General features: G+C 38.5%; 1 protein-coding gene across 10 annotated transcripts in view; it reads right to left on the bottom strand.

The window, feature by feature from the left end:
* Positions 1-22,808, bottom strand: part of aff3 (AF4/FMR2 family, member 3) — a 32,874-nt gene that overhangs the window by 3,875 nt on the left and 6,191 nt on the right. For 2 of the 10 annotated variants that reach the window (XM_048194180.1, XM_048194184.1), the window contains exons 2-14: positions 21,284-21,556; positions 20,114-20,321; positions 19,934-20,006; positions 17,775-18,062; positions 10,025-10,102; positions 9,498-9,531; positions 7,392-7,449; positions 6,773-6,824; positions 5,228-5,265; positions 4,648-4,840; positions 835-2,886; positions 577-692; positions 50-209 (exon numbers count right to left, since the gene is read on the bottom strand). In XM_048194180.1, the coding sequence (XP_048050137.1) occupies positions 50-209; positions 577-692; positions 835-2,886; positions 4,648-4,840; positions 5,228-5,265; positions 6,773-6,824; positions 7,392-7,449; positions 9,498-9,531; positions 10,025-10,102; positions 17,775-17,843 (2,850 nt within the window). In that variant the 5' untranslated portion in view covers positions 17,844-18,062; positions 19,934-20,006; positions 20,114-20,321; positions 21,284-21,556. Of the gene's footprint in view, positions 1-49; positions 210-576; positions 693-834; positions 2,887-4,647; positions 4,841-5,227; positions 5,266-5,926; positions 5,948-6,772; positions 6,825-7,391; positions 7,450-9,497; positions 9,532-10,024; positions 10,103-16,762; positions 17,632-17,774; positions 18,063-19,933; positions 20,007-20,113; positions 20,322-21,283; positions 22,349-22,808 lie in introns of those variants that run through there. The other 8 variants (XM_048194182.1, XM_048194185.1, XM_048194187.1 and 5 more) reach the window with 8 other exon arrangements.

Here is a 22,808-nt window from a genome sequence, read left to right as displayed (position 1 = left end):
AAATGAAAGAAAGAAAGAAAGAGTGCTGTGTGAGTGTTATTTTAAGAACCTGTGTTTTCTGTGCTGTTGAATCATTGTCTTTTTCTGGAGGTGTGCGGTAATTCTCTGCATGCTGAGCTTTCACAGAGGGCTTTGAGAGCTCTAGTATGTCAGATGGAGGAGACAATGGCGACACTGGCCTTTTGGAGTAAAAGTAATCATCCTGACATCTGCATACACGGCAATAAAAAGGACGTCATCAAAAGAGCATGAGCCATACAGTAAACATTAGATTACGCTAACATGTCCCAGTTGGCAAGAATAACAGCAATGAATTGACCTTTTCCATGTTTGTATTTTGTTACAGGGTTTTCCATGATGTCCTTCAAAACGTAATTGCTTGTTGATATTCCATTATACTATCAATATGCAATAGCATATACAGTATGTTCTAAATTTCTGAATCAACAAGACACCACTGGAAAAAAAATAAACACGTTCAGCTCTTTTTTCATTCAATTTTACCTAAACTGTAGCTGCAAAGACAAAGCACTGATGCATAAAAGGTTCAAATAAAGTTATTAGGTCTAAATATACCCGTTTTGTTTGTTGTCAGCACAGGTTTCCTCAGTCTCATTATGGACTGACGGTGGGAGTTTATCTGCACGAGAGTGATTTCTCTTATTTTCTCTTTGAGCATCTCCATTCTCAGCCTACGGCATACGGCAAAACAAACAAAAACTTACATCTATGCAAGAAGACACCTCTCATTATCAACAGAACAGGAATTTAAAGATTGCTGATGTGGGTTGTTTGCATGAATTTAATGTAAAGATGTTTTTTTTTCTTCCTCACTTTTCTTTTACTTCTGCCATCTCCAGGCAGTTGGTCAGAGTGGTGCAGTTGCTTCATCAATGTCTTTTCTTTTGCCTTTCCCGATGACAAAGATGAAGACGAGGACTGTCCCTTGGTAATCTCATCTGCACTAGGTACTCTACCCAGAAGTGAGAGGTCTATCCTCACAACAAGTTTTTTCAGGCCTCGATGTGCGACGGTGGGGGACTTCTCAGATCGGCCGAAAGGAACCAGTGTATAGAGTTTGTGCCTGCCCCGGACTTGTTTGTCTGTTTCAGGGGTGCTTAAGTTCGAGCCGTTGGGGTGAGCACCAGTGCCGGAACCCTGTTTGTCGTGCCTCCTCTTTGGAACTGTTTTTTGGTTTGATGTTGAATCTGCAGGGACTTTGGCAACGTTCCGGGGTGGACTGGACTCAGAGTCTGATTCAGAGGAAGATGAGGAGGACGATGAGGAGGATGAGGATGAGGAAGACGATGGACGAGTGGGCTTGACGACAGGAGTAGGTGAAGGTGGAGAGAGTGGAGGAGAAGGGCTAGAGTCTATCACATGAGGATGTGAGGAAATGTCATCGTTGCTCCACCTTTTCTTCTTCCTCCTCTGCTCCTCAAGGTTGAGTCTGTTGCATTCCTGTTGAGTGTGATGCTGGCTGTTGGTGTGAGGTCTTTGCTTGGGCTGTACCGCCTTCCATTCAGTTTCCTGCTCCCTTCTCCTTCTTCGCTTCCTCTCTCTTTCCCCTTCCTCAGTTCTCCTATCGTCCTCGTCTTCCTCTTCCTCAGAACTCCGAACCCAGCGGCGCCTTATTACCTGCTCTTCCGCCAGTATTCTTTGTCTCTGCTCCTTGCCAGTCGGCACCAGGGTCTCTCCCTGGGCCTTACCTCGGCTGTCCACCTCCTGCTCTCTCTCTCTGGGCTTTGGCTCTTTTATGGAGTGCCCGGTTCTGGGCACCGGGTTGTCCCCTAGTTTGACCCTGCGCTTTGGGCTGGAATGTGGTTGGGAAGTCTGTTTAGAGCTGGATTGCTTGGTGTCTGGGAAAGATTTACTCTTAGAGCTGCTGTGACTATATCGACTGTTGACTTCGCTTTGGGATGAGTCCCTGGACTTTGACGAAGGACCACGGTCTGAGCTCTTTAGAGTATTTAAATTAGATGAATGCCCCGATTTGGGGGTTGAACTGTGCTTTGATGCTCCTGTAGGTTCATTGCTTCTGTGATTATGTTCAATACTATGGTCAGTTGTAGATGAGTGCCTGGCTTGTGGTTTTGGGCTAACACGTGGCCTTTGCTTCAACGAATGCTTTGTAATTGGGTTCGAAGGCGAGTTAAACCTTTGCTTGCTTGTGGATTCAGAGTTTTTGGATTCAGGCTTGTGTGTGAGATCTTTGTGTAACTTTTCTGTTGAGCTGTGTTTGGAATGATGGGGTTGTTGAGGAGGACAAGGTCTGGAGTCTTTGGCTCGAGAGTCTCTGGATCTAGAGTCTTTGGGTCTAAATTCCTTTCTCTGGTCGGAGCTATGGTCTGGAGGCACCCATGGCCTGACTTTGGGACGATGTGCTGGATTGGAGGCAACTGTTGGATGTGAAATATGTCTGGGAATTTCCCGCTGAGGTGACTGTACCTGAGGATATGTACCTTGGATAGGTACTGGGGTGGATGAGAGATTTGGACTTGGGCTTCTGGGAGGGTGCTGAAATAAAGGGCTTGGACTTCGACTCCCTCGGAGACTGTCTCCTGGACTTGGGCACACACTTGGCACTGGGCTTGGCACAAGGCTATTTCCTGGACTGGGGCATGGACTGTATTCTGGGCTGGGACGAGGACTGTTTCTGGGGCTATAGTCAAATTTTGGACTTGGAACCGGACTATCACAAGGACTATAATCCCGTCTTGACTCAGAGTCTCTGCCCCAGTATCTTCCAGGTGATGGTCCTCGGCCACAGTCAGATTTTGCACTTCGTCGCTGTCCTCCTGGGTCGTGGTCAGTTGACTGATGCTTTTTAGGGACTTTCTCAAGCCACCTGTCCAGTTGCCACTGTGTGGATGGAGGACTCTCCGTCTGGACAGAGATAGGACATGAGTTCAAGACACAGAACATAATGATAAAACTGGTAAAAATATTTTGTATTGTAGATATTACTCTAAATAAGAATTTGATAATATAATGTGACAAAATAAATACAGCATGACCTACAAAAAATGCTTGACAAGATTATGATTATCAGTGAATCCACTCTTTACTATAGTCAATCTTGGCAATTATAATCTAAGGGATCTTCCAAAACCTCTAGCTAATGAACATCTCCATTGTAGATTATACTGGTGTAAAGTAAACACGGTATGTGTGCAGAAGATTGCATAAACCCATATTCCTATTTACTCAACAATGTGATTGTAAGAAAGCATGTTGGAGAGAATATAAAAAAAATGGCAATTAGAAATTATTAGAATAAATGAATAAGAAACATGAGTATTTATGTAAACAAGCCGGTTTGTCAGTGGGAGAGAGAGGAAAAGAAAAACAGGGGGTGAGAGGGTGAGTGAGAGAGAGAGAAAGAGAGAGAGGGCAGAAACACTGGACCCTAACAAACTCTTTCTTTCAATTTCAACCGTTTTCACCATAACAATGCTTCTTCAGTTCACTGTTTCAAATTATTACAATCCAGAAAGCTGAAGTAAAAAAAGATGCTTTAAAAACTAAATACTGTATGACAACAGCATCACACTTCATAGAGTAATAAAGTGAGCTATACCAACTATTGACTTAACAAAACATTTGAATTAATGCCACAAAACAAAGCAAATACTCACTCGATAGCACACTTGAGCTCCAGGGCAGACAGTGCTTTCCCTGCTTGCCTCCAGTAGCTGACCAGAGTTAATTTAAACTTTTACTCCTCCACTCAAACATTCCCCCTTCCCCTCTCTCTCTCTTTCCAGCAAAGACACTGCATCTCTTGTGCCCTTTTCCCACTGCCCCTCCCCTCAACCCCCCTCTACCTGGAACCGTGTGGCGTTTCCAAGCCGTCCTCCTCAGAGACACTACATGACTACACGTAGATGAAAAACACATGGTGTTCCCTCCTCCCTTCTCCACAGGTTCCAAATAGATGGCATGTTCAGTAATAGAACCAGCTGTGTCACACAGACAACTTCATTCATAGGGTGGTGTACCCCTATGCTACTGGAGCTTTTAATCCCTCTTTCTGACGAACAAAATTAAGACCCGGTAGAGCCAAACGTCATATAAAAACAATATTACAGAGTCAAATTTTTCGAATGTAGCTGTTATAAGCCAAGGATTTCTTTCCTGTGCTGTTTTAAAGGGATAGTTCACCCATGAATTCCTCACCCCCATGTTGTTCCAAACATTTATAAGTTCTTTCTTCTGTGGAACAGAAAAGATATTTTGAAAAATATCTCAATGTTTTTTGTTTGTTTGTTTTTTTTCTCCATGCAGTGAAAGTCAGTGGGGTCCAGCCAGGGTTGTTTTGAACAGTCATACAAGTTTGGAATGATATGAGGGTGAGTAAATGATGACAGAATTTTCTCTTTTTTTGGGTAAAGTATCCCTTTAATTTCGGCTTTATGTGATGAAATCAATGCTGACATGTACTACTTCATATCTAGTTAGTCATCTGGGGCACCACATGTTGACATGACACCCAGATTCTAAACTCTCAGTGGCTGCCCCACCACATTCCTCTCTCCACCCCCCACCATTCCTTTTTACCTCATCCGCTAAAAACAACTACTGGAAAACAGAGCGAGTGAGGCAATAAGAAACAGTAATTTGCATGGCAAAAAAATGTTAGTGTACCTCTGTGCTGCAGTTTAGGCTCCGCTGTTGGGTCGGTGTCCTGCACCGGGCATGCGTCCCTGGGCTCGGGCTGCGTGATCGCTGGCTGCTGCTTTCCCACTCGCTGGAGGGGTCTGATCCTGAAGACCCTGAGCTAGAATGTCTCACCCTTCCAACATGTGCATGTGTGTGTTGCTGCTGCTGGCCTGACAAGCTGTCAGTCAATACATGCACACAATGGATGGGGATTGAGAAGTGCACACACACTTCTTAGGCCACACACTCAAATGCATTTACATATACAACAAGCTTGACAATCAAGTTCACAGAAATTCCACAATCCCAACAAGTATGCAGACTAAACCCTGACTAAATGCTTGGCCTATGAGTGGTGTGTGTGTTTGTGGTTTGAACATGTTGAAAGGCCAAAAGAAACAGAGGCTGGCCTATCATCCAGCTGTCACATTCCACATATTCTGACCTCTTCAATATGTAATACACACATACTCACACATACAGAGACAAACACTGGCACATAATGAGACTTGGTACAGCTACAAACATATAAAGCAGACAAAAGCAGACATAAGCACACACTTACCGGTCATTATTGGCCCAGGAACTTGTTTGCTCACTTCCCTGTATAACAGTTAAGAATAAATAAGAGAGCTCTTTAGCTTGGAATATTCAACTTCATGGTCACTACTAGCATCTTGACCAAAGCAAAAGCCACAGTCCTGCAGTAATGCCAGAAAGGTCACGAGTCTAGTGTATTTTATGACTCAGACTGTTATGACTCATAAACCTGGAGTCCTGGGTAGAGACAGAGAATGAGATACACTCACATACAAGGAGCTGGTGTTGAAGGTTAAATAAACTGAGTCAACTATCAAACTCGCTACATGCTCAATTTCAGCAAACTGCTTCAAGTTCAGCAGCATGAATATGGAGCAGTGGCATTTTTCTCAAGGAGGCAAGAAGGCAGTGCCTCCTAAAATGTGTGTAACATGAGGTCATAATTTGTTTTAAGAGAACTCCTATGGGGGTTATTAGCAACAAACTTCTGTATTCTGTAAAACAGGTTGCATCACTTCCGGGTGAGAATAACCAATGACAATCACATATGCAGATTGATATCTAAATGTTTTTTATTTTTATTTTTATTCTTCTCACTAGCATTCGGATATTAAAATTGAATGAAATGCCAACAATAAATATAACTAGCTAGCTAGGTTAGCTGTTTGTTTCCCTTAAAGGGTTAGTTCACCCAAAAATGAAAATTCTGTCATAAATTACTCACCCTCATGTTGTTCCAAACCCGTAAGACCTTCGTTCATCTTCAGAACACAAATTAAGATATTTTTGAGAGAAGAAAAGAGAAGAAATTGTTGAATAAAGTCGCTATTTCTGTTTTGTTTTTGCGCACAAAAAGCATTCTCGTCAATTCATAACATTAAGGTTGAACCACTGTAGTCACATGGACAATTTTAACGATGTCTTTGCTACCTTTCTGGGCCTTGACAGTGGTAATTGTGTTGCAGTCTATCGGAGGCCAGAAGGCTCAGAGATTTCATCAAAAATATCTTAATTTGTGTTCCGAAGATGAACAAAGGTGAACGTCATGAGAGCGAGTAATTAATGACAGAATTTTCATTTTTGGGTGAACTAACCCTTTAAAAGTCTGTAGATATTTCCGTCAGTTCACACTGCTATTAACGCTTTCTCTAACAAGTGGATGCTATTTCCTGTTTGTTGATGTGACATTTGACATAAAGCCTATTGGAGTGAATGTGAGGGAGGAGCAGCTAAATAGTGTAATACAACTTAATTCAACATTGATAATAAGAATGTTTCTTGAGCATCAAATCAGCATATTAAAGTTATTTCAGATGTTAATATAAACATAAAAAAATTATCATAGCATTAGTCATATAATTTTAACCCAAAGACATCAAAGAGGACTTTGCCTCATTGAGCACTGCACAGATGGAGTGAATGGCAAAGTTCAATACAGTGCTGGCGACTTTTTGTGAATGCATTATTGTAATAAATGAACAAATGACTGTGTTCAAAGCTAACTACAAGAGTTACTGCTAATAGCAGATGATATCTGCTTTTTAAGCCGATTCCTTAACAGGCGCCCTACCTCGTCCTTGTCATCTTCATCACTGCTGAGCTTCAGGTCATCAGCAAGCATGCTGGGAGGGCAAAGGGAGAGTCGAACATGAGAGAATGTCACACTCACTTGACAGAGAGACTTATTCATTCTGCCAATCTGCAGAACATCTGTGTGTGTACTAAATGTGTGAGTTTGCCTAGAACAGTTTAGCCATATGAGATTGTATCACATTACAAGTTTCAAAGAAAGTCGTCATAAACGCTGCACTCTAATGCTGAACATTGATGTTATTTGATGGTAGTTTCCTTCGGGGCTCTCTCTGACTGTGTTAACCTGCTCTGTAATTAGATACTTACTCAGCAAAGTTTATGAGGTCAGTGAAGTTGGTATGGTGTTTAGAGACAGCAGAGATATAACACTGGCCTAACATTCTACATGAAGCTGGTTTTAAACAGCAGTTGGTCCATAGTAGTTAAATTCCAGGAAGCCCAAATTTTTTTTACACGCTAATATGTACAGACATTCAACACTGAATTTGGTAAAGTCGGTGGTTTATGATCTAATAAAGTTCAAAGGCAGAAGCAGTTCAGGCACAACCTGGTGCTTGGTTACTGAGGACAAATCGGGTGCTGCGCGCTGCACTTACGATTTATGAGGGGCCACGAGTGGACGTGAGGGCATCCTCATAGAGACACCATCCTTCACTGAGAGAGCCACAGGGAGAGAAATACATCAGCGTTATGGAGCAGAATGTAAAAACACTACTATATTAGTACATGTACAGCTCTGAACCATGTATATTTTCTAAATCCTGAATCCTGAAAAAAACTGTATCATGATTTCCACAAAATTATTAAGCTTCATGACTGTTTTCAACATTGACAATAATAATAAATGTTTCTTGAGCAGCAAATCAGCATATTAGAATGATTTCTGAAGGATCATGTGACGCTGAAGACTGGAGTAATGATGCTGAAAATTCAGCTTTGCCATCAAAGGAATATTTTATATTTTAAGATGTATTAAAATAGAAAAGAGTTATTTTATATTGCTATAATATTTCACAATATTACTGTTTTTCAAACAAGTCAAACAAATGCAGCTTTGGTGAGCAGAAGAGACTTCTTTCAAAATCATTTAAAAAACATTAAAAATCTTACCGACCCCAAACGTATAAACAGCAGTGTACATTTACTCTATTTTTACATCATCTAATGCTCATAAAAAGTTAATTTTCAAAACACCAATACAACATGAATTCCGGAAATGTTGGGAAGTTTTTTAAATTTGAATAAAATGAAAACTAAAAGACTTTCAAATCACATGAGCCAATATTTTATTCACAGTAGAACATAGATAACATAACAAATGTTTAAACTGAGAAATTTTACACTTTTATCCACTAAATGAGCTCATTTCAAATTTGATGCCTGCTACAGGTCTCAAAATAGTTGGGACGGGGGCATGTTTACCATGGTGTACCATCTCCTCTCGTATTGTATGCACTTATGCACCCCCATACCATCAGAGACGCTGGCTTTTGAACTGAACGCTGATAACACGTTGCAAGGTCTCCCTCCTATTTAGCCCAGGGGACACGGCGTCCGTGATTTCCAACAAGAATGTCAAATTTGGACTCGTCTGACCATAGAACACATTTCCACTTTGAAACAGTCCATTTTAAATGAGCCTTGGCTCAAAGGACACAACGGCGCTTCTGGACCATGTTCACATATGGCTTCCTTTTTGCATGATAGAGCTATAGTTGGCATCTGCAGATGGCACGGCGGATTGTGTTTACCGACAGTGGTTTCTGGAAGTATTCCTGGGCCCATTTAGTAATGTCATTGACACAATCATGCAGATGAGTGATGCAGTGTCGTCTGAGGGCCCGAAGACCACGGGCATCCAATAAAGGTCTTCGGCCTTGTTCCTTACGCACAGAGATTTCTCCAGGTTCTCTGAATCTTTTGATGATGTTATGCACTGTAGATGATGAGATTTGCAAAGCCTTCGCAATTTGATGTTGAGGAACATTGTTTTTAAAGTATTCCACAATCTTTTTACGCACTCTTTCACAGCTCTGCCCATCTTTACTTCTGAGAGACTCTGCCTGATATCAATTAACTTAGTTAGTTGCTAGATGTTCTCCCAGCTGAATCTTTTCAAAATTTCTTGCTTTTTCAGCCATTTGTTGCTCCTGTGCCAACTTTTTTGAGACCTGTAGCAGGCATCAAATTTGGTATGAGCTCATTTAGTGGATAAAGGTGTAAAATTTCTCAGTTTAAACATTTGTTATGTTATCTATGTTCTATTGTGAATAAAATATTGGCTCATGTGATTTGAAAGTCTTTTAGTTTTAATTTTATTCAAATTTAAAATACGTCCCAACATTTCCGGAATTTGGGTATTAATTTAACACTGTTAAATGTAATCTTTAGTACATCTCAAAATAAACCTCCATATTAAACCTTTTCATATTGTATTTTACAGTGTAGTGATGCCTAAATTCACTTGTAGCATTCAAAATGATTGACTTTAGTTTTCAGGATTTTATTTATTTATTTTTACACAAAATAGTAAATAATTTTATTATCAGTCATATAACAGTTATTGGCCTTAACATGAAAATAGCCTATCAGTATTAGTCAGAATGTTAAAATCGGTACATCCCGATTCCCTAATCCCAATAAAAAAGACATCTAAGTCAGTGCTCCAAAATAAGTTTTGCACATCAGTGTAGCATGTTTACCATGTCTGTGTCGTGAATTGGGCTGTTTTCCCTCCTGAGACAGATAAACAGAAAAAACAATCAGTCAAATCAACACACAAAAACAACATCTTGACAAAAGACAGAGGGGTGAATTCACTAAATGGTTACTAAACTCAAATAAACAGTCTTCAACATTTGCCAAACTCTGTACCTTATTCAATATTCGAATTCCAGTTTAACCAGTTGTTAAGTTCAGGTTTTAAACAAGTTGACTCTGGTTGTAGTGATGAAGAGAAGCTGTACAGTTCCTAGAACTGGCCTGCATTGTGCTTGGAGCATTACTAGCTGATTTACATAATTTCTTTAGTGACTCTAGTGCTAAAACAACACAGATTTATGAGTTTATGAGTGTGTGCAAATAAACAATGCAAGTGTAATACCCTGCAGGGAGAGAGAGAGGAGGAGAGAGAGAAAGAGATAAACCTACAGAGACAGAGCAGAGGTTGTGCCTTATATTGGTGAATTTCTCACACTTGCCTGCAGTCTGTAATAAACCCTGTGCCTACCTTTGAGTGCGAGTACAGGAAATGCTGATTGCTCCCTTCCCCTGCGGGCTGCTGGTAAGGCCAGGATTGGGTCATGTCCTATGGAGAGAGATGAGAGGACAGAGGCTAAAAGTCAAAATTACTTACAGGTTTGGAAAATGAGCATTTTCCATTTTCCATTATTATATGCAACTGACTAAAATGTCCTCAGATATAAGGTGCATCTTTTATGGCCTCCTGAAATGTGTTTATATCCACTGACTAATATGTTTCGGCCAATCGAGGCCATTAAATCAAAGGGGATTTCCAGTGGTTGTGATGGTCTTGATGTGATTTGCATCTTTAAGAACTCTCAACTTAAAAGGGCAATTCAGTCAAAAATTACTCCAATTACTTATTCCGATTATTTCCAAATTGGTATGACTTTCTTTCCTCTGTGGAACACAAAATAATATATTTTGAGAAATGCCTCAATGTTTTTGTCCATACAATAAAAGTCAGTGGTCACCAAAACTGTTTTGTTACCAATATTCTTCAAAATATCTCTTCTTTTTTGCTCCACAGAATTAAGAAAGTCATACAGGGTTGCTACAAAATTAGGGGAGGTAAATGATGACAGAATTTTTATTTTTAGGTGAACTATCAATGGTATCATAAATGACCTTATAATCATTATTATTTTTTTCAAGAATGCATTAAATAATAAAATATAATATAAAATATAAACATGTCAAATATATCAAAAAAAATTAAATCCATAAAATAAAAAACTAATCAAAAAATAACTAATTAAACCATCACTCAAAAAGATTTCAGCAGTAGCTCCCCACCACAATAAGCTCAAAGATGCTGTTTTCATCTAAAAGACATTGCATTGAATATGGCTGCTGTATTGATTTTAAATTCCAGTGATATCTAAAAGTATCATTTTCTGTATGTTACTCATAATAGTAGTAGTAGTTTTTGCAGAACTAAGGTTTCATTTTGATCCTTTCTTAATAAAGGGTCATTGTTAATTCAGTGAATGGCCTAACAGAGGAGAGCACTCATGACCTTATGATGAAGAACTTACAGGAATTGTGGGTTTGTGAAAGTTTCTGACATTTCTCATAATGTGTGTTTAAATTAATTACTCAGAAAAAGTTTTGTAATTGTTTATTGTGTAAGCTGTCTTGGTTAGAGCGTCTGTGTGTGGTGCAGAACAGGAAGCAGTCTGTGAAAAAGGCCATGAGTTTTCTACTCTGTACAACGTCTGACTGATTACAGTCTAAAATGAAATGTTCATGGACTTCATTTATCCGAGTGTCAAACATTGTCAGAACTATTGCTTTTGTTTTTGAAACAATTATACATGGCTGACTGCTAATAGAAAATTTCTACAATGGTACAAATGATTGTTTTTGCATGGTACTGCATAAATCCAACTTGATTGCCATTTTGGCCAGTGCAACATACACACACAATAATAAATAATAATAAAAATACTGTTCACACTCCCATTTTTCTACACACTCCCTTCATACATACAGATGGTCATTGGATGAGCCAATGTTACTGTGTCAAGACAGTGAGGATGCTCAAATAGTGATAGTGTCTCAGAGACAGCGTTTACACTTTTTGAGGAAGTCAACCTAATAAAGGCATACTTAAAACTAGGGTGTGCAGTTTTGTAGAAGCAAACAATAGCAAGCTTGTTTTGAAAGCATAGATCCCACCCTCCCTTCAGAGCATCTCAAAAGCCACGCCTCCTTCAAATCACATTAACCACACAGCCAGAGCAGACGTCACAAAACATGCCGTTAAACTACCTAATCTCTCAAAGCACATAACATTACAATAATAATGAACATAACTTATTCACGGTCATAGTTAGAACTCAAAGTGCTTATGTAAAAGCGCATTCAGACCATGTCAGAATTACTAATTACAAGATTCTGACTTGTAAAAGTGTTCACATCCTCGTAGAATTCGTAATTACAACTTGTAAACTCAGAGAGCTCCTACTTGTACCACCTGACTGCCACAGATTAATTTCGGCGTTAATTGTGTTGCCACCGAAACAGCTCAGAGTACGTCGGAATGCCATGGGTTGTCATCTCGTAATTGCGGTAATTACACATGGTGTGAATGCAGCATAAGCTCAGAAGGAACTGTAAAATGTGGCTGCTGTTTGTTTGCTGTCGGTGTATCCTAAATCGCACACTGTCTGAGTCGGTAGGCCTACTACATTTGAATTTACTTCGCGACTGTTAAAAAATATGTTCTATATAGTATGAATATGGGTAGTATGGGTACTAGAACCGCCATGTTGTTACTGTCACATGACCTACAAGCGTCAGTTACATCACTTCACTGCCATTCACTAATCCTCTCCTGTGGCCTCATGGAATAGTAAAGTGTCCATTGAATGCACACTTCAGAATCTCGGTGGAATTAGTACTTCTTTACTCACTGTTTTTTAATACTATGTATTCAGACATACTCCTCTTTTGGTGTACTGTTTTTTGCATACTATATAGTAGGGACAGGGAGGTATTCGTTTTCAAATGCAGTGTGTGTGTCCACAACTCTGTATAGCCTCATGAAACACGCTGATGATGTGTGAAGCCTGTGCGAGCAGGGTGCATGGAGGTATGCAAATACATAGGTTGACAAGCAGGTAGGACATCCTAGCATTGCATCAGGACCAAATGCAATGATTGGAGAAACATGTTTTGGTCCTGAGACTTCCACAGAATTTGAACCAGATGCAGCAAATCTGTGTGACCACTGACCAACTTAAACCTGTTGCAAAATCTGACCGTGTGGACTCCTATTTAAATGAGCAATTCATCGAACAATGGTAAATGTGACTACACCTTAATATTGTAGCTATTGGTGCATATTAAGCTGAGAAAAGTAGAAAGTATGTCACATTTACATCACAGTTATACACGTGGCAGCTACAGCTACACCTTTAGGATAACAGTTATAGAGCTATTGTAATTACAGGCAAACTCATAAATCTGAGATTTTTAAATAGTACATTATACACACATTATCTGTACTGGATGATATAATATCCACTGACTTCATATGTTTCATTATAGAGTTGTCAAAAGTACCGATTTCGGTACCATTCGGTACTGAAATTTTAAAAATGTGACATTTTGATCGCTGTTGAGCGGATTCGTAAACACCTCTGATTGGCCATTGTATTCACGCGCTTATCGGATATGTCTGTGATTGGCTACAATGATCAACACACGGGAGTGTTTGAATTTGAAAGCGTTTTGAAAGTGGGAGCGGGAGTGTTTGAAAGCAGGCGTCTATCAGCGGACCATTCCAAAAATCGTTCATATTATGCCTTTAACTCTTAATGCTATGTTTTGAAGATTACAAAGTCTGGTGTAGAGTTGTCAAAAGTACTGACTTCGGTACCATGTCAGTACTGAAATTTTAAAAATGTGATGCTTTGAGTGTAATTTTTGTAAACACTATACCAGACTTTATAATCTTAAAAACATAGCATTAAGAGTTAAAGGCATAATATGAAAACCAAAAACCACTAGAATATATGTTATATAGTTTGTTGACTAGTGTACTTACATTATCCCAAATGTTTCCAAGAATGTTTAAATCCAGAGAAATAAGCAATTTTAACCGTGTTCGTGCGTCACCTATCAATGACATCATACCCGCGGTACCCTTGGTTTCTGGTTTTATTTTGTAGAAACCATGGAAACATCAAACACACTTTAATATATTATGTTTTATTAGAGAGGTGAGCAACAGTTTGGATGGATACATTCATCAACAGAAAACTAATCATGTTATATAGCTCAACAAAGTAAATCTCATTTTCTTGATTTGCAGCGAGTACCATGTTTTACCATGCCTAATATCGATCTAGCTTACTGCGGTGTGCAACAAGCGTTTCTTAGCAGCCGCCGAGGGAACGCAGAGTAGCACTATAATAACTTTCAACCCACAAATGTATCTAAAATGATAAAACAACACTGCTTTACCCCACATACACTTGACCGGAAGAAGCGACTGCGGCATATTTAAAGCTCCACTGCTCGTCTCTCATTGGCAATTGCTCCAGTGGCCTCATTCAGCTCCCACAGCACTCGGCCCTGCTCTGTTTCATACTTCAGTAATGTTAATCTAATCCATGAACATGATTTCTGCTCCGTAGTCCCGTCCCGATTCTTTTCCACCAGCTGTAAACATGAAGACAACACATGCCATGATACCGTGAAATCAAGGAGTCATCAAGCTACACCTTTAATAAGCGACCTCTAGTGGCAAAAATGTACATATTGTGCCTTTAATAAATGGGTCAAGTACAGCTCATTTCAAGTCACAACAAATAACAATGGTCTTTCACTTTCAAACTATTAGGATAAATTCCACGTCTTCAATACAGACTGCTAAACTACTTTTAGTATAACTGTAGAATATCATCATATTATAAATCTTCTACTGAACATGATGATATTTTTAGAAAACATTCATTTTACACATCAATAGTTCTTCCTAGCCTGTAGCAATATTTCAAAAACACCTCCCTCCAGAGCATAACTCTTCCCCCTTTCCACTCGTTCACCTGCTTCATTATCTCTCTCGCCACCTTCAGTCACTAAGGACTCATCTCTCTCCTCCAACAACAAAGCTTCCCAGGTGAACCCGAAACTGCCTCTTTTTCTATGCATGTCCTCTCGTTTCTGTCTATTTAGATGATTTGAAACAACCAGAACCAGTCTACAACACACTGCATAAAACAACTCACTCTCTTTTCACATTTCACATTTTTTTTCCTTCATCAAAATTTTTTACACAAAAACAAATAAATAGCACTTTTTAGAGAAAATTAAAAAGATTAAAGTTTGATTAGATATCACTATCCTAATAAAAGCGGTTATATTTTATATTTCACATTAAGAACATACATTATTTCAGTAACTCCCATGTGATTGGGAATTTTCAATATTTAATCATATCAACAGACTGTGAATTTGACAATAATTTAAACAGTAAGACAAAACCGACAAAAGGCCTAGACACATGCACACTCATGTTTGCAAAAACACCTGCTGTGCTCTTTCTAAAAATACCTATGACCACAACACCACCCGTCTATACATGTGCTTATTCACCAACACTGAATTCAGACTAATGGTAACAGATAGATACGAGATATGTAGCACTGCACACTGTACTGAGATTAACCCACACATACAGTTCAGCACAATGCACATGTACAAGGCTGCTGCTTATCAAAACGTTTGCATTTACATTTACTACAATATCGACCTATGCAAAACTGGGGCAAAGGGTGAAGTGGACACACAAACAGCAATAAAAGCCTAATAATTGATCATGAAACAAGACATCAATATAAGAAAACATGCATGTAGTACATCTACCCTTCGATTTTAAAGTGTGTACTTTATCACAATCAGATGTCTGGAGAACCACTGACTCGAACGACAAATTTGAAACTGCACGATCTGCATAAGCATTTTCCCTCCAAAAAAATGTTTTATATCTTTCTTATATCTTTTAGGGTAAGACATCTGTTCTCAGCAGACATGAATTATTGTTCATTTGGATAGCACCTAAATAACTCATACATAGAAATGTTATAATAATTCATCTATAGAATAATCCTCTAATTCAGTAAATGATCAAGCAGTGTCATATATATGCCAACCAGAAGAGCTAAACTGCTAAATCTTTTGTAAACATACAATTTACCTGAATTACACCCAACATCAATGCTTACCAAGAGAAAAGATAAATGCCACCATATGATCTTCAAAAGCTAATGTACAGTTTAAGTGTCAGGGTGAGTGTCTCTTGTAGTATTTTTGCAGAGAAGAGACCAATAGGTATTGCTTTTAACCAACACTTAAGTGCAGTTATGCATAAGCATATTGATTCCAAGGACAATTTGTCTGGATGAAAGCTGCTGGGATTATTTCATTTGAATATTCCATTAGCATTTAAGGATGTATTTGAATGGGAATCACACCGGCATTTGCAGTTGAACTGATGTGTTGGAAGAAAAAACATTAACTCATAAAAAAATAATAACAAGCTAGGCATAATTTGAGACCTGGTGTATTTGGAGGGGTTTATTTTGTGGTAATGACTGTATATTATCATACTTATTACATTAAATACTAATTTGAAATTATTTTATTATGCTGTTACACACTTTAACAACTATTATATATAAAAGAATCAAGCATTCCAGAAAGATATGCAAGTGATAATGAATTAGGCCTATTATTTTGTATAGTGTGCATTTTATGACATTCCAATATAGTTAATGTGCAAGAATTAATAGATTAATTTATAGAAAGGTGTCACGGATATCTATAAGAAACGAATAATCCATATCTGTGATCAATTCTTACAAACAGGCCTACATTACAGCTGAATAAATGCTGCACAGCTGACATCTGCATATATCCGCAGGTGATATGGTTGCCACTGTGGTTATCTACACACATGCACTTGTCTGAACTGAAGTGTCCCCAAAAGCTGACTCACACACAGCTGTAGGAAATCGTTATGTATTTTTGATGATCCCTTACTGTTTTTTTATTTTTTTATAAACCTTCTAAGGCATTCATTACCCCCTGAATGACTGAGAATGAGTCATCTGTGAAGCCTGTGTGTTTGCATGAGTGTAGCAGTGAATGTGTGAGTAAGAGACAAATTCCCAAAGTTTAACAGCTTTAACTGATTGTATTTAACCTTACTCACTTAGCAGGCTACTGGTCCTCTTTGCGCCCTCGGTTGCTCAGACTGATCTTCAACTCTCTTCTCCCAGGTTGTTTGTTTTTTAATTACTATTATTCTCACATATGCGTCAATAAATATTAGTACAAGCGAGCCCTAGTCAGACAGCAGGCAAAATCCCCTTGATGCCACCGGGTCTCTGTGGAAAAGTCCAAACTGAGATACTAAGGCGAAGAGATAAACATGATGTAACAACAAGAGAGGCAGGTGATGATTGCCTTGATAGAGTGAAGAAGCTCTTCAGAGAGACAGAAGAGGAAGTAGTTTTTTAAATTTTGAATTTGAATGTTTCGTACCACCTAATCAACGCTGAGAGCGAACCACAGCAAAACCGAAAACACCAAGTTGCGCTCGAAGGTATTCACACCGGAAACAGTTAAACTGCCAAAACCATAAAGCATCACATCAGAGAACTTCTGTCAGTGAATGACAGCGCATGATTCTTCTAACTACAGAGTTTACAAATGTTTTAATTATTCCTTAATGCACACTAAACCTCATATATTCAAACATTTCGACGACCACAAAAGTTAGTAAGGGCGCCTATTTTTTTTACCTAACGTTAAAAAGACGCTCGAGATGAGAAATCGTGTCCGCCTGGGGAGGTAACCATAGTAACAATACGCGGCTCGTGTACTTTTCGCGAGGCGAAACATTGACAAACATAAACACAGCCATTATCTTTATTAACTAGGCTATATATTTACATATCACAGATACAACACAAAAGGTTTGCGTTTTGTTTAAAAAGTTTAAAGACAGTTGACGCTTGGTTAAGAGGGAAAAAAAAGGTTGCGCGAGACTACATTTATTTTCTATAGATTAATAATAATAATAGCCTGATAATAATAATATAAACCACATTAAATATAAGATAACACCACCAAAATATCTTCATCAAATTGGGTAGTCATGTTTTTGTTTCTGCCTGAAAAACAAAGGAACTTAAAAGCATTAGGTTTCATTTAACACTAACCTGGGATGCGTGCTGAAGCATGAAACAAACACTTGCAAGTTTTCCCTTACTTCCATAAATGGTAGGCATGTTGAGGTCGATTGTTTAGTTGTTCATTTTGGCAGCTACAGAAGCGCAGCTCCATGCACCGCACGAGAACGAGCTTCAACAGGTCACGCATCAGAGGCACGGTCGGTTCTGTGGAAGCACGCGATGGGCGGAGGCTGATGGACCGGCTCGGCGTTGTCACCTAAACATCGCGTCAGAGCGCTATGACGGCAATGAACGAAGATGCTCGTAGAAACACTCCTGCGTAAGCAAGAAGGGAGGAGGGAAACAGTGACTGAGAAGATGAAGCATGAAATTCCTCCGGGAATGCGAATAAAAAAGCAAAAATCATTTCTTTCTTTCTTTCTGAGACAACAATATCTTATATTATGTTGGAGACCTAACGTCACTGATGATTTTCACAATGCAAACACTTAAAATGAGCTTGAAGCCTTTCTCTATAAAGACGAAGGAGTTTGGAATGTATCCTGATACATACCCACAAAAAGATTAGGCATAAAAATATTTTCCCTGAATTTCCAATGAATGTTACTCACTACTCTGCACACTCCCACATCAAGTTGTTCACCTCCCCCCACATTGCTTCATACATTTCACTGAAATGAAAGAAGAAAAAAAAAATGCAAACACAGAATATGAATGCATTAAGCCTATAAATGCATCAGGAGAGAATTAGATGCTTAGGGAGACACACTTTCCCTGTGAAATGATTTTTCATTCACACAAGCTAACAAGATGAGGATGCAGATTTGTTTCTGTCTGTGAGACTATAACTATTCCTCATCTGTGAGACCTGATATAACTATTCCTCACACCTGACCAAACATTAAGAGACTAAGAATCCCAAAATGAACTTTACACCTTCTAGGCAACTTAAAGGGTTAGTTCACCCAAAAATGAAAATTATATCATTAATGACTCACCCTCATTACGTTTCAAACCCGTAAGACCTCCGTTCATCTTCGGAACGCAGTTTAAGATATTTTAGATTTAGTCCGAGAGCTTTCTGTCCCTCCATTGAAAATGTATGTACGGTATACTGTCCATGTCCAGAAAGGTAATAAAAACATAATCAAAGTAGTCCATGTGACATCAGAGGGTCAGTTAGAATTTGTTGAAGCATCGAAAATACATTTTGGTCCAAAAATAACAAAAACTATGACTTTATTCAGCAATGTCTTCTCTTCCGGAATCCTTTCCATTGAATTGATTCCATTGAATTGATTCCATTGAATTGGTTGTTTTTGGCGATTAGGACATCCGCAACATGCACACTTACGCACCATTTTAAAAAATATAGCAATACCAAAATACAAACAATGTAGAATAGCTTGAATACAGCGTGCGTCTCCCCCAGACTGTAAACAAAGCTCGGGCACACCGGATAACTGTGGAGTCGTGAACCACACTCCGGAGCAGAAGGGGGTGGTAATGCACCAATAAGCTGGATGCTAACCATCGTAAAACAGGAAAGAAGAAGAAGAAGCGGAGTCGTGAACGCGGATTGACAACAGACCCGGAAGAGAATACAATGCTGAATAAAGTCGTAGTTTTTGTTATTTTTGGACCAAAATGTATTTTCGATGCTTCAACAAATTCTAACTGACCCTCTGATGTCACATGGACTACTTTGATTATGTTTTTATTACCTTTCTGGACATGGACAGTATACCGTACATACATTTTCAATGGAGGGACAGAAAGCTCTCGGACTAAATCTAAAATATCTTAAACTGTGTTCCGAAGATGAACGGAGGTCTTACAGGTTTGGAACAACATGAGGGTGAGTCATTAATGATATAATTTTCATTTTTGGGTGAACTAACCCTTTAAGTTGTTGTTTTCCAAAAAATGATGTATTAGGTTTGCACTGGGTGTGTTTGAGGTTTGTAGATAGGTCATCTCCTTGGTGTCATGTTTATAGGAAACCCAATCACTTTCATTTTTCTTTAACATATGCACACAAAGATCTAAAACAATAGGATGAATTCAGATAAATGTTACCATTTTGGTCAGACATCTCAAAACAAAAAATGGCCCCCATAAGTAAACCAACTTAAAAAAACAAATATTTTCATAAGAAAATGTGAGTGGTGCTTGTCTGTGCAAACCTCAATGCCACAATGCCATGGGGTTGCTAGGTGGTGATTTCTGTCTTACTGTCTGCAATCTCTGGTATTGTGGCTAGATATGAGATATAAGATAACTTCACTGTAAGTCTATTTTCATTCATTTTATCATCCATTAGATAAAAATAAGTCTGACTGCTAAAGAAAAAAGGTATAACTTACCAATCAAGCTGCATGGTTTGAGGGGGTTTGCAACCTTTCTTGCACAAAGCAGTGTTTGTCTTTTGGCTTTGTCTGTACAGTTGTGACAGGAATGCCCCAGATGTGCTGCTGATCCTTCTTTCTCACAGTCGTGGTTTCATTACTCAAACAAAGCACTCTTCTTATGACCGCTCAGTCATTACTCACCCTCATGAAGAGAGAGCCACACCTGGAGGAAGAAAATAATCAAAAATAGATTGAAACTGAGAAACGGCATGTGTGAGAGAGGCTGTGTAAGAAAAGAAACAAATAAAACTGAGTATTATAGCATGCAGTATTAAAAACACAAATCACAGAACAGGAGAAAATTGAACTAAAATGAATCAGTGAAGCTTTTTTGAATCTAAGAGTAAGAGAGAATCTAGAGTTTAATCAAGAATCAATGTGTATCTTAGTTTGTTTGTTTTTTTCAGGCAGAATATTTGAGTTAGTTATTATTGCTCCTACGCAGACAGAGACACAGTTAAGACAAAAAAAAAATCATAAAATTGTAATGTATAACAATAAACATGCACAGACTTTTATTTATACCTTTTACTCTATACCATTGAGATGGGCCATAACGTAAAGACTGCTCTCATTATTTTACAAGGCGATCAGCGCAGATTATGTAAGATGGTGACATTAAAGGGTTAGTTCACCCAAAAATGAAAATAATGTAATTTATTACTCATCCTTATGTCGTTCTACACCCGTAAGACCTTCATTCATCTTTGGAACACAAATTAAGATATTGCTGATTAAATCCGATGGCTCAGTGACGCCTCCATAGACATCAATGCCATTCAAACTCTCAAGGTCCATAAAAGTACTAAAAACATATTTGAAACAGTTCATATTAAGATGCTTTTAGTACCTTTATGGACCTTGAGAGTTTCAACGGCATTGCTCTCAATAGAGGCCTCACTGAGTCATCGGATTTCATGAAAAAAATCTTAATTTGTGTTCCGAAGATGAACGAAGGTCTTACGGGTGTAGTAATAAATTACATTATTTTCACTGATTTTATTTTATTTAAAATAGACAAGGACAAATAAAAAGGACACTTAGACAACCAGAGCGGGAAACAAACCCATAAATGTACAATTGAATCAAAATGTTTCAAGAAATTAAAAAGGGGAGAGGGTCCACCTAGAGAGTGCTCTGGGAGGAAATCATAGCAGGGGCATCCTTGGTTACAGCTACTTGAGATGGTGGGTCTTGGGGATTGTGGCTAGTCCCATGGCAGGCCTGTTAAGACTTGATGTTCTGCCCTCCCCGCCACAGAGGGGTTGCTTCTCTTCTCCTCCGGCTTTTGAGATGAGCCTTGAACCTCTGCTGGTATCCATGGTGACCCACTGGGAACTCAGATTCCTCTAGGTAGCTAGCCAGATGATTCAGGAGGGAGCAGGAGTGAGTGGTAAACTGGAAAGGAAAAGTGATGGTTTATGCGGGCAATCTAATATGACTAGTGAACTTTTTGTTGAGGCGTGATGTTTCAGTTCCATACACTCTCATGCTGATCTAGATTATGCTTTGTTACTCTGACTGCACCTGTTATGCATTACATTGCAAGGTGTCTTCCAACAGATGCACTGAACCTCTCAAGCTCTTTATTGTCATTTGCACAGGGTAACAGGTTACACTGCACAATGAAATTCCCTTGATGATTAAGAACTGCAGAAATAAATACTGAAAGTTACATGATACCAATATTATGACATGTATGTGCAATATATTTCAGTACTTGTAGTGCAATTTGTCCAGTATTATGTGAAAGGTCTATGTTGTGCAACAGGAGGATGGCCTTTGGATGGGAAGCTATCACAGTCATTGTTTAATGGGTCAGTGGGATCAGTAGGGGAGAGGTGATGGGTGTCATTTATGAGGCTTGGCAGCTTGTGGGAAATACTCTTCTTGGAGTTATTACAGTCACACTTGGAAATATATAAGCTACACTACTGTTTCAAAGTGTGGGGGTCAGAATTTTTTTTTTTTATAAGACATTAATATTTTAATTCATGCATTAATACTTCTATCCATGCATTAATCAAAGCATCAAGCAACTTATATATACAGTCAAACCAAAATTTATTCAGACACCTAGAACATTTCATTTATTAATACAGTTTATTCACTATAGATGAAAAAGATGGTAATAAAACATAAGATATCAGAGTTAAACTGTGTCAGAAAAAATTATCTTAATTATGTCAGATAACACAAGTAAAACATGGTCAGGTCAAAATGTCTGAATAATTTTTGGTTACAAATTTTTTATCAGTTTCACTGGTGTATGAAGAATTTTTGGGTATAATGTGTCACAGTTTACTTTATTTTGCTATCCTCACTTATATAAATGATCTAATAGTGTCCTGCACCCACTAGTAAATATATATAAAAAATGTCTGAATAATTTTTGGTTTGACTGTATTCATTCAAGAATCCTGAAAGCAATGTATCATGGTTTCCATTAAGCAGCACAACTGATTTCAACATTGATAATAATAAAAAATGTTTCCTGAGCATTTCTAAAGGATCATGTGACATTGAAGAATGAAGTAATGATGCTGAAAATTCAGCCTTGCCATCACAGAGATAAATTATTTTTTTTTAAATATGTTAAAATAGAAAACAGTTGTTATATTGTAATAACATATCACAATATTAGCCTACT

The sequence above is a fragment of the Megalobrama amblycephala genome, linkage group LG6, assembly GCF_018812025.1.
Source record: "Megalobrama amblycephala isolate DHTTF-2021 linkage group LG6, ASM1881202v1, whole genome shotgun sequence".
Taxonomy (NCBI): domain Eukaryota; kingdom Metazoa; phylum Chordata; class Actinopteri; order Cypriniformes; family Xenocyprididae; genus Megalobrama; species Megalobrama amblycephala.
This window is presented reverse-complemented; position numbering and strand designations above follow the sequence as displayed.